Source organism: Schistocerca cancellata, chromosome 8 (assembly GCF_023864275.1).
Source record: "Schistocerca cancellata isolate TAMUIC-IGC-003103 chromosome 8, iqSchCanc2.1, whole genome shotgun sequence".
Lineage (NCBI taxonomy): Eukaryota > Metazoa > Arthropoda > Insecta > Orthoptera > Acrididae > Schistocerca > Schistocerca cancellata.
The window spans coordinates 227,823,055-227,835,466 of record NC_064633.1 but is presented as its reverse complement, the minus strand read 5'-3'; the positions used below and the strand labels follow the sequence as shown (position 1 = coordinate 227,835,466).

The following is a 12,412-nucleotide window of genomic DNA, read 5'->3' as shown; positions in this document are numbered from 1 at the left end:
CCTGTATTTTACCCCCGCCACCTTTACAATTTGAAAGAGAGTATTCTAGTCAACATTGTCAAAAGCTTTCTCTATGTCTACAAATGCTAGGAATGTAGGTTTGCCTTTGCTTAATCTTTCTTCTAAGATAAGTCGTAGGGTCAGTATTGCCTGACGTGTTCCAACATTTCTACGGAATCCAAACTGATCTTCCCCGAGGTCGGCTTCTACCGGTTTTTCCATTCGTCTGTAAAGAATTCGTGTTAGTATTTTGCAACTGTGACTTATTTAACTGATTGCTAGGTAATTTTCAATCTGTCAACACCTGCTTTCTTTGGGATTGGAATTATTATATTCTTCTTGAAGTCTGAGGTTATTTCGCCTGTCTCATACATCTTGTTCACCAGATGGTAGAGTTTTGTCAGGACTGGCTCTCCCAAGGCCGTCAGTAGTTCCAATGGAATGTTGTCTACTCCCGGGGCCTTGTTTCGACTCAGGTCTTTCAGTGCTCTGTCAAACTCTTCACGCAGTATTGTATCTCCCATTTCATCTTCATCTACATCCCCTTCCATTTCCATAATATTGTCCTCAAGTACATCGCCCTTGTATAGACCCTCTATATACTCCTTCCACCTTTCTGCTTTCCCTTCTTTGCATAGAACTGGGCTTCCATCTCAGCTCTTTTCTCCAAAGGTCTCTTTAATTTTCCTGTGGGCAGTATCTATCTTAACCCTCGTGAGATAAGCCTCTACATCGTTACATTTGTCCTCTAGCCGTCCCTGTTTAGCCATTTTGCACTTACTGTCGATCTCATTTTTGAGACGTTTGTAGTCCTTTTTGCCTGCTTCATTTACTGCGTTTTTATATTTTCTCCTTTGATCAATTAAATTCAATATTTCTTCGGTTACCCAAGGATTTCTACTAGCCCTCGTCTTTTTACCTACTTGATCCTCTGCTGCCTTCACTACTACATCCCTCAGAGATATCCATTGTTCTTCTACTGTATTTATTTCCCCCATTCCTGTCAGTTGTTCCCTTATGCTTTCCCTGAAATTCTGTACAACCTCTGGTGCTCTCAGTTTATCCAGGTCCCATCTCCTTAAATTCCCACCTTTTTAGATTGTGGTCAGAGTCCACATCTGCCCCTGGAAATGTCTTACAATTTAAAACCTGGTTCCTAAATCTCTGTCTTACCATTATATAATCTATCTGATACCTTCTAGTATCTCCAGGATTCTTCCATGTATACAACCTTCTTTTATGATTCTTGAACCAAGTGTTAGCTATGATTAAGTTATGCTCTGTGCAAAATTCTACCAAACGGCTTCCTCTTTCATTTCTCTCCCCCAATCCATATTCACCCACTATGTTTCCTTCTCTCCCTTTTCCTACTCTCGAATTCCAGTCACCCATGACTATTAAATTTTCGTCTCCCTTCACTACCTGAATAATTTCTTTCATCTCATCATACATTTCATCAATTTCTTCATCTGCAGAGCTAGTTGGCATATAAAGTTGTACTACTGTAGTAGGCATGGGCTTCGTGTGTATCTAGGCCACAATAATGCGTTCACTATGCTGTTGGTAGTAGCTTACCCGCACTCCTATTTTTTTATTCATTATTAAACCTACTCCTGCATTACCCCTATTTGATTTTGTATTTATAACCCTGTATTCACCTGACCAAAAGTCTTGTTCCTCCTGCCACCGAACTTCACTAATTCCCACTATATCTAACTTCAACCTATCCATTTCCCTTTTTAAATTTTCTAACCTACCTGCCCGATTAAGGGATCTGACATTCCACGCTGCGATCCGTAGAACGCCAGTTTTCTTTCTCCTGATAACGACGTCTTCCTGAGTAGTCCCCGCCCGGAGATCCGAATGGGGGACTATTTTACCTCCGGAATATTTTGCCCAAGAGGACGCCATCATCATTTAACCATACAGTAAAGCTGCATGCCCTCGGGAAATATTACGGCTGTAGTTTCCCCTTGCTTTCAGCTGTTCGCAGTACCAGCACAGCAAGGCCGTTTTGGTTAGTGTTGCAAGGCCAGATCAGTTAATCATCCAGACTGTTGCCCCTGCAACTACTGAAAAGGCTGCTTCCCCTCTTCAGGAACCACACGTTTGTCTGGCCTCTCAACAGATACCCCTCCATTGTGGTTGCACCTACGGTACGGCCTCTGTATCGCTGAGGCACACAAGCCTCCCCACCAACGGCAAGGTCCATGGTTCATGGGGGTAGGGGGTCAAGAACAAGTCTCAGATGCTGTTGTCAAAACAGCAAAGTTGGCTGGCCGCAGCTGTTTCAAGTTTTTACCGCCGCAGTGTAGATTCCTGTTCATTGTTGGCAAAAGTGTGAGACGAATGGTGACAACAAAGTGGAAAAAGCACAGTATACAGATGAAATCCTGCTGTATTTGTTTTATTGCCCTTTCTGTATCTGTGGTAATTTTCATGAAAACAAAAGAAGCATTAGAAACTGAATTTTTCCTCATAATAACGTTAGCACGTGCACTGTAGGCTAGTGAGCTTGCGCAGCTACTGACATGTATGCCCTGGAACTTGATGAGCTCCTTGACGCGGTCCACGACGAATATCCAGCCGGCGGGCTCGTAGTGTCCGATGTCCCCGGTGTTGAACCACTGGTCCGGGCCCACCGCGTTGCAGGCTGTGGGCCCACGGAAGTGCAGCTCGCCTTCCTGGCCAGGTCCCAGTGTGCGGCCCGTCTCCACGTCCACTACCTGCAGCATACAAAGGCGCCTGCTGGAGAGCGTAACCTTTCAAGACAAAATGAGGGTATTGAAAGCGCTGTAGACCACTGGTGGTCAAACTGCGACCCGAAACAAGTTTTTATATTTTTGTGTTTTTACTTAGTGCAAATATAGAGTATTATACAAGATTTTTCGTGCGGTCCACGGTGCTCAGCCACATTTTATACACTCATGCTCATAAATTAAAGATAATTGCAGAATGTGGTGCCACACAAAGTGTCACTTCACAAAATTGGTGCTAATAGAATAGGCACATAGGCAACACACACGTCACAGATCTGTAAGTTCACGATATTGGTGATAAGTTGAGAAATCCGTCCTGAAACACATGTGCTACAAAACGCCACTGTTTCCTGCGCATGTACCCCGACATCATTATGGGATATGATCACCAGGCACACGTACACAGGCCGCACAACGGGTTGGCATACTCTGGATCAGGTGGTCGAGAAGCTGCTGGGTTATAGCCCCCCATTCTTGCACCAGTGCCTGTCGGAGCTTCTGAAGTGTCGTAGGGGTTTGAAGACGTGCAGCGATACATCGACCCAGAGCTTCCTAGATGTGCTCGATGGGGTTTAGGTCAGAAGAACAGGCAGGCCACTCCATTCGCCTGATATCTTTTGTTTCAAGGTACTCCACCACGATGGCAGCTCAGTGGTGCCGTGCATTATCATCCACCAGGGGGATGGTGGGACCCACTGTACCCCTGAAAAGGTGGACATACTGGTCCAAAATGACGTCCTGTTACACCTGACCTTTTACAGCTCCTCTGTCAAAGACATACAGGAGTGAACGTGCACCAATCATAATCCCACCCCACACCATCAAACCACGACTTCCATGCAGGTCCCTTTCAAGGACATTAAGGGGTTGGTATCTGGTACCTGGTTCACGCCAGATGAAAACGCGGCGATAATCACTGTTCAGACTATACCTGGACTCGTCTGTGAACATAACCTTGAACCACTGTTCCAATGACCATGTACTATGTTCTTGACACCAGGCTTTACGGGCTCTCCTGTGACCAGGGGTCAGTGGAATGCACCTTGAAGGTCTCTGGACGAATAAACCATGTCTGTTTAGTCGTCTGTAGACTGTGTGTCTGGAGACAACTGTTCCAATGGCTGCGGTAAGGTCCCGAGCAAGGCTACCTGCAGTACTCCGTGGCCGTCTGCGGGCACTGATGGTGAGATATCGGTCTTCTTGTGGTGTTGGACACTGTGGAAGTCCCGTACTGTAGCGCCTGGACACGTAACCTGTCTGATGGAATCGTTGCCATAATCTTGAGATCACACTTAGTGACACACGGTAGGCCTGTGCTACGACCTGCTGTGTTTGACCAGCTTCCAGTCGCCCTGGTATTCTAACCCTCATAACGTCATCAACATGTGTTCCTTGAGCCATTTTCAACACACAGTAACCATTAGCACGTATGAAAACGTCTGCACACTTACTCGCTGCACCGTACTTTGACATGCACCAACATACCTCTGCTATGTGGACTGCTGCCAGCGCCACCGTGCGACGACCGCAGGTCAAATGCACTGCATGGTCATACCCCGAGGTGATTTAAACCCGCAAACCTCCAACCAGAGCGTTGTTTCATCATGTATCAGCATTATCCTTAATTTGTGAACACGAGTGTAGTAGTTTCTTAAGAGTTTAGTTTTTCTGTTCAATAACAAACAAAAATTCTTACAGAGACAGCAACATTTTAAAATCAGCGTAATTTTGATTGACGCTGGGGAATTCGACCGTAAGCAGGAAGTTGGCGCTTATCTCAGAGCAGGTACAGTACAGTGGTAGGGAATGTGGGTGAGGGAGGGGAGGAATGTTTCATTGTTCCAGTAGTGACAACTTGCAGGCGTGCAAGATTCATACCGATCAGCTCCATGGTATAAATTCTGATTCAGAAGTAACATGGATTCGTGAACCACATTTTAGAGATGGACGTCTTCAAATGCAGTACCTATCTGACCAAAAAATACGAAATTAAATTAACGACTAAGTGATTAAAAGAAGTATGATATTCAAATCATTTAGAAAACATTTCCAAAGCAGAAATGGAAAAGGTTCTAAATGCCAAATCTCAAATTTGTCACGAGAATCAAAAAGCACTGTATCAGTTTTTTTACAGTACTTATTTGTATCCAAAATATTGACAAGATATTCGCATACTACAGATCAGACAAATTAGAAAATAATTTATTAAGATCGTTCGAAATGCCACACTAGGAAACTGACTTATTGTATGTGCCAAAAAGAAAGTTTCTGCTTCAAGTGCCATTAGGCTAATACAGATGCACTACATTTCATTTGTGGTAATACAAGTACAGAAATGAAGCGGTAATATTTTAACTGGCTGAACAGCGGTCAACAAAAACCATGCACCGTTTGTTTTAAATTTGTTACAACAGTAAAACATAAATAAAAAAAAGGTCTCTCAGTGCTGACTTCCATTTGTTACAAAACACTGTTCTTGAGATCAGAGGGTGTGAAGTTTACTGTGGGATTTTCCATGCTTTAGAGGAAGAAACAGCAACATCGTCAACAGGTGTTTCAGCTTTGCAACTGGTAAATATAGCTGGTTCTACAGATGAAGCTCAGAATGGCAAGCATCTACCATGGTCTTTCCTCTTTCGAATACATTGACGTTTTTCTACTCTTACACTGTTACACAGTAAACATTTTTATAAAGGTTTTTGGGCAGGATGAGTATGAGACACATTGCTCATAATACATTCGGAGGTCTTAGAGATCTCCATAGAGAATGTTCTGGCAGTGATTTGTAGAGACTGGAATTACATAGAATGGGTTCATAGCTGCAGTGTGGTAGAGAGCTAGTGTTGAGTGAAAGGATACTGCACCATAAATTTATTAACATATTTATTAAAGACACAAACCAATTTGTTAAAACACAGAAAATGGTACAAGACAACCTGAGCAGCTACTCCAAGGATTAATCGAATTAATTTCCAAGAAAACAACTGTTGGAGGATATTACATAACTGTTAGAAAAAAATTAATGAAGTTAAAAAAATTGTGAGAACATTGAGTTTAAAAAACACCATATTTTCTTGCAGATCGATGCGTAAGTTGAGAACGGCTCAACCAAGGGCTGACATCAAGAAGATGTTAGTATAGGATGAAGAGGGCATCAGGCCATTTTATTACTGGCAGTTGCCTACACCAGGGGCAAGTATATATTTAGGGACAAACCTATTGTTCTGTTCCATGTCAGCCCTTAACCTATTGTTCTCTTTTGATTGAGAGGTCCTTAAGCTATTGTTCTACTAAGTGAATTATGGCCCCTCTGGATAATCCATCCTTCTGATAAACCCTCCCCTACGCCCTCCCCCATCCCTCTCCCTCACTGATACAAGCAGTATCAAATTATTGGCTAATTAATTAAATCGATAAAATTAATTGTCCAACATTGTACAGGAGTCAAATAGGGCACTTAAAATACTCACTTACACCTTCTCCATAGTAAAGCTGCATTGATCCCCTAACAGTCACTGCATGAACCCCTGCTGTCGTGGGCAAGATCAGACAGGTTGGCGCATTATTTGTACCTAACCGCCCATCACAGGCTGAGCTAATCCCCGAATTCAAGTTGCTGAAGCTTCGTGACCACTCCTGCCGCTAACCACAGTGCACTGTAAAGCAAGCAGCTGCTGCCTGGATTTATACAGTGCCTCCAACCAACTCCACTCCGAAATTGACACGCCACTTTAAAAAATCCACCTTACCCAATCTGATATGGCAACATTCTTGACTGCACACCTCAAATTTCTCACATTAAATGCAAATTTCCTCTTTTTATACGAGTTATTTTCGAAGACAGAAGAAATCGGATCACATACACGTTTTCACATCTCAAAACTATCGTTACTTCTGTAACAGTATGGCATGGCTACATTTCCTCTAAGTTTTCTCTCATCAGTTAAAAAAATCTATCCTAATCAGCTTAATATTTATTACACGCTGCATCACAGCACTAGAATATTAAAATGATTTTTGGCTCATGATAGAGTGCTAAGATCTACCTCTGTCTCAGGATGTCTTCTCACTTTCGAACTCTCACAAAGTAACCAAATGCTTCGCCATATATGAAGTCTACAAGAAGTTTCAAATATCAGGTTTATACTGCATACCACTTTATAAATTCGGTAGTACATCTGACATTATTATGATGGTCGTCTCTCCATGTGTAGTAGGGATATTGAAATTTTGTTAAAAGAAAAGATGTCTGATTACCACTCCCAAACCATATCAGTGGTACCCTAGCCATCTCCTCATCTCCTGCACCTACCATGTGGTATGTCATTGATACCAAAGCGATACACCAATTAATTAAATTGATCAAGAGAGTCACCTTGCATGGTGAGTTACTTTTCTTTTCAGCAGTCAGAGCACACTCGCCAGTAGCTAAAATGGGAAATCCTGGAGAGAAGATGGTGTTCATTCCAACGAACACCACTGAGAACCGACATTTGAAGCTGAATGCAGAAGGATTCTACTGCTGGCAACATACATTTAGGATAAGGACTGCGGTATTAAAATCACTATTACAATGACTATGTTACTGTCACTTTGCATAGAAGAAATGTACAAAAGCCTAGGCCCAGTACACTGGCTTTTCAGATCTATAGTATTACATTGTTTGGTAGAAATGCTGTCTGTGATTTGGAATCAAGTCTTTCCATTCAATCACATACTTGCATTGGATCCTATGGAGATATCGTACAGTTTCTGGTGAATCATATTCATACTACACTCATCTCGCAAAACGAGTCACCATTTTGGACCTGTCTCCTAAGGACCCCATACAGCAAAACTCCAGTGTGGTTTTAGATAGTCCCTTTGCATGTTTTAACTCTTACTCTATCTTGCCCTCCCTTCTACTTTGTCGAAGTGATCAAGCCAATTTAAATCAGAACTGACCAGAAGTTGGAGTGTATTACATGTAAGACCTTCTGCATCCGATGGAGAAATGGGGCGAACTGAGCTAATGTGACAGAACCGTGTTTTGACTAATTGGTGGAAATGATAACATGTTGTCAAAGCTCCGCCAGCTGTGAAGAATGTGCAACGCCAGCGCCAAACAAAGCTTTCTCCTGAAGCCCAATGTAGTAGAAAAAACAGTATGAGCAATTACAGTGGTATTTGTTGTTGGGAAAATTATGAAGAGCCTAGATCATATGGGAACTGGAGGAAGGATGAGAATTTTGCTACTGCATTGTGGTATATCTACAAACTACATACAGCTACTGCAATCTGAAGGAGATGTGCATCCCTCATGGTGCATTCATGTCTATCACACAAACATTCTCTCTATCCTCATTATTTTGTGCCATTCAACAGAGAAAAAATATGAACTATAAAAACTCTGCTACTGTCACCCAGTAGATAAATCGATAAGATGTTACCGCATCCATCTCTTCTGATATATTGAAAACAAATACTGTCAATGTGCTGACCTCAAGCGTATGTGGTGATCCTATGAAATAAACAAGTACTGGTCTCCAGAATGAAATTTTCACTCTGCAGCAGAGTGTGCGCTGATATGAAATTTCCTGGCAGATTAAAACAGGGAGTGGCCTCTTGAGAGAGACAGAGACAGAAAGTGAGTGTGGATTCCCGATCAACAAAATGCCATCACTGGACGCTTTGTTTAAGAGCCCAAAGATCAAAGGGGGCTGATATCCAGTGTGTGGTCGGCGGTATTTAGTAACGTGATCTGTAGTTAGGACATTGGGCGGTTCTGACCTACGTGGAGACACTGATGACAGACACACTGGTGTGAGACCACAACTGGTGGTTACTATACCACACTTCATTCCATTCCTCAGTGATTGCAATTATTGCATCATGGGAATGGGGTGTGTGGTGCAAATGTGAGTTGTACCCAAGTGGGGGACTAAATGAAGAATATGCATCAATATGTTATTGACTTTGATTTGAATCATACTGTGAGATGCTCCCTCTCTAGAATGGAGTGAGTCCTTTTCCTGCCAATTTTTTCTTGGAGGGATGCAGAGGAAGGGGGATGAGGGATGGCGACACGGTGTGGACGTCCTCTGGTGGTGGCACTGTGCACTAGCTCTGTCAATCCTTGCATGTCAAGGTGATGGTTCAAATGGCTCTGAGCACTATGGGACTCAACATCTTAGGTCATAAGTCCCCTAGAACTTAGAACTACTTAAACCTAAATAACCTAAGGACATCACACACACCCATGCCCGAGGCAGGATTCGAACCTGCGACTGTAGCAGTCCCGCGGTTCTGGACTGCAGCGCCAGAACCACTAGACCACCGCGGCCGGCTGTCAAGGTGAGTACGCACACTAAAATATTCCAACACGACGACATCTCCAATCCACAGCAGTGTGATTACAAAAATAGAACATGTAGTTGTTGGATGTGACCTTTTCCCACCAAATAAAAGATATCCAACCTCTGAGAATTGAATGTTATGAACAGACTGTATATCCTTTTGCTATGTAATTGACATTGATTTGAATTTCCTGTCATGGTATCCTTCCTCTCCAGCACCAACTTCCAGATGGTGCAGGGAGGTACAAGTGGTGGAAGGGAGGGGAGGGATGGGGAATTTCTGAGAGGTGGAGAGGTTGATTAACTGATCGATTTAATTAACTAGACAGTTAATTTGATATCAAAAGTGTGTTTGTATCGGCGAACGAGAGTGGTAGGGGAGGGTGGTAGGGAGGGTTTTTTAGAAGGACTGATTATCAACAGAACAATAACTTAGGGACCTGTCAATCAAAGAGAACAATAGGATATGGGCTATCATGGAACAGAACAATACGTTTGCCCCTGAATGTGTGCTTGCTCCTAATGTAGGCAACCTGCACTAACTAAGTGACCTGATGCCCACTTTACTCTACTCCTGGTGTTTTGATGAGTTTGCTAGGAATCAGGAACCAATGGATGCTATTCACGAGATGCTCCTGCACTCAGTTCTTTAAGGGGGCAGACACGAACCCAACACAGCACCAGAGTTGACTCTGGCATCTTGCAAACTCAGATGCCGATAGCAAGTCTGGTTCTGTGCATTGTGCGGATGTAGCTTTTTCAACGACTAATTTTTACGGCTGAAGCTGACCATCAGTACCACTGAAACCGCAGTGACTGAAAACGCAACTTTTAGCAGAGTGCCAAGGATACTGTCAGCCCTGATTTTAGGGCGTTTACTCCAACCGCTGTCAAACGCACTACTCAACAACCTGACACTTCGAAAGCGCCCCCTGGACCTAACACGACCTAAATGCTAACCCACAGACCTGCCCTCTACAAGCGACAAATCGCTCTAAAAGCTGTTGTGGCCGAGAGGCTAATAACAAGCTGGAAATACAGATGTCAAAACGTGCCCACACAGCACTATAGCTTCAACTGAGCCAATCTTACGTGAATATTGTGGAACAAACGAATTTCTGAGTTTTCTACGTTTCTTTATAGTTGGAAAATTTCTGTCAGAGGTAAATAAGCTGTGTTCACTCACAAAAAATGTGTGTGTTACCTTTAAAAACCACTCCAGACTAAATGGAGATCTTGATGCTTATCATTTGTAACTAAATTGGGGAGCATTGCTGGCCACGAAGACCGTATACCAGTGTTTTATACTTGGACCAAGTCTAGGGACATGCAAACAGAGTACATAGAACACAACAGTACTGAAAACGCGTTTTGTGAAAAAATGGCATTTAGAACGTTCACCATTTCCACTCTTCCTTTGCGATTGTGTCTTGGTAGGGGCTTGTATTGTTAGTCAACAAACAGATTCTAATGATATTTAAAAACTGTATCTTTTGTGCAAACACACACTTTCTTAAATGGAAAAATGCTTACGGACATTAACAGACTAAAAGTAGGATAAATTAGAATGTCAGTGGTGTTTCTTACAGGATTTTAGTTCGAGTCGTTTACAAGATATTGTATTTTGAAAAGTTTCCACACCAACACTTGTTTGAGCCATTCAACCTTTGTTATTGCGAGGTACAATGTAATGTTTGCCTACCATGTGCTTGTGTGTTCCTCAAGTGCATTGCGACTTGCTAGCCAGTCAGTGTGAGACAGTCCAAGCAGTAACTCGTGAGTAGACAGTGGGATTTGTCAATACAGAAAAAGCCGACATGCTCATGGTGTATGGAGAGTGTATGTAGGAAGAATGCAGTTCGTTCTTGTACAATGTATGCAGCATGATGTCCCAATAGAAGTCAACCATTTGTGCAATAATGTACCAGGCTCTACGGTTGGTAATGTGAAAGTGGTAGTGTAACACCCAGACAACGTAAAAGAAGTAAACAACTGGCAACAGAAGAGAGGGAAATTAGTGTCGTTGCTGCTGTTGCAGTTGGTCTGCATGATAAGTACCAGGACGTTGCATTAGTCAGGCAACTATCCTGCACATTCTCCATCGGCGTAGGTTCCATCCCTATCACATCTCTCTTCATGAAGACCTGCATGGAGACGATTATGAGAATCGTGTTAACTCTTTTTTTTATGGGTCTTAAGACAAGAGAGTCCAGATGTATCATGTATCTTGTTTAGTGTTGAAGCCACCTTTAGTGACCATGGCCAGGTAAACTGCCTAAATATGCTCTACTGATATGTTGACTATCTCTCAAAAATGGCTCAAATGGCTCTGAGCACTATGGGACTTAACATCTGAGGTCATCAGTCCCATAGAACTTAGAACTACTTAAACCTAACTAACCTAAGGACATCACACACATCCATGCCCGAGGCAGGATTCGAACCTGCGACTGCAGCGATCGCGCGGTTCCAGACTGTAGCGCCTAGAACCGCTCGTCCACTCCGGGCGGCTGACTATCCCTGTTGGCTTCGCCAGGTGGAACTTCCTCGCCCATTGAGTGTAAACGTGTGGTGTGGGATGCGGAACCATCAGCCCATACGTCCGTTTTTCATAGATGGAACATTGAACGTGCAAAAGTACTGCAGCCTCATAACAGACCATCTTCCACAGGTGCTAGAAGACATTCCACTGCAGATTACGAGGAACCTGTGGTGCCAATGTGATGGCTGTCCAGCCCATAGTGCACGAAGTACTAAAGCACATCTTCAAGAATTATTCCCCAATTATTCGATTGGAAGCGGCGCAACTGTGACTTGTCTGGTCTTTTCCACGTATTTCAAGCTTGTAAAATTTTTCTGTGGGGAAAGCTAAAAGACGCTTTCCACAAGAGCATACCAACTACACTCGATGATGAGCAATTACATATTACTGCAGCCTGCCCGGACATCTCCGCTGAAATGCTGGCATATGATAACACATGTGCAGCAGTCGTTTCATATTCGTGTGTTGCAGCTGTCGCTTGTCATTTTCAACACAACGTGTCATGGCCAGTTGTTTTGTTACGGGACGGAATCCACATAGTGTTTGCTACCACAGGTACTACACAAGTGTCGGTGTGAGAAATTTTGAAAAGACTAGCACTAGAATCCTGCAACAAACACCACTGACATTTTAACTTACCCTACTTTTAGCCTGTTAATGTCAGTAGTCATTGCTCCATTTAAAAAGTGTATGAATGTACAAAAATGCACTTTCTATGTATTATTACAATGTGTTTAATGGCTAACAATACGAGCTATGATTACTAATTCATTCTG

The 12,412-nt window shown here is 43.0% G+C and overlaps 1 protein-coding gene across 1 annotated transcript in view; it reads right to left on the bottom strand.

Annotated features, from left to right (window-relative positions):
• Positions 1-12,412, bottom strand: part of LOC126095480 (probable 4-coumarate--CoA ligase 1) — a 165,161-nt gene that overhangs the window by 11,495 nt on the left and 141,254 nt on the right. Inside the window, exon 7 of the mRNA XM_049910271.1 lies at positions 2,532-2,726. Within this exon, the coding sequence (XP_049766228.1) occupies positions 2,532-2,726 (195 nt within the window). The remainder of the gene's footprint in view (positions 1-2,531; positions 2,727-12,412) is intronic.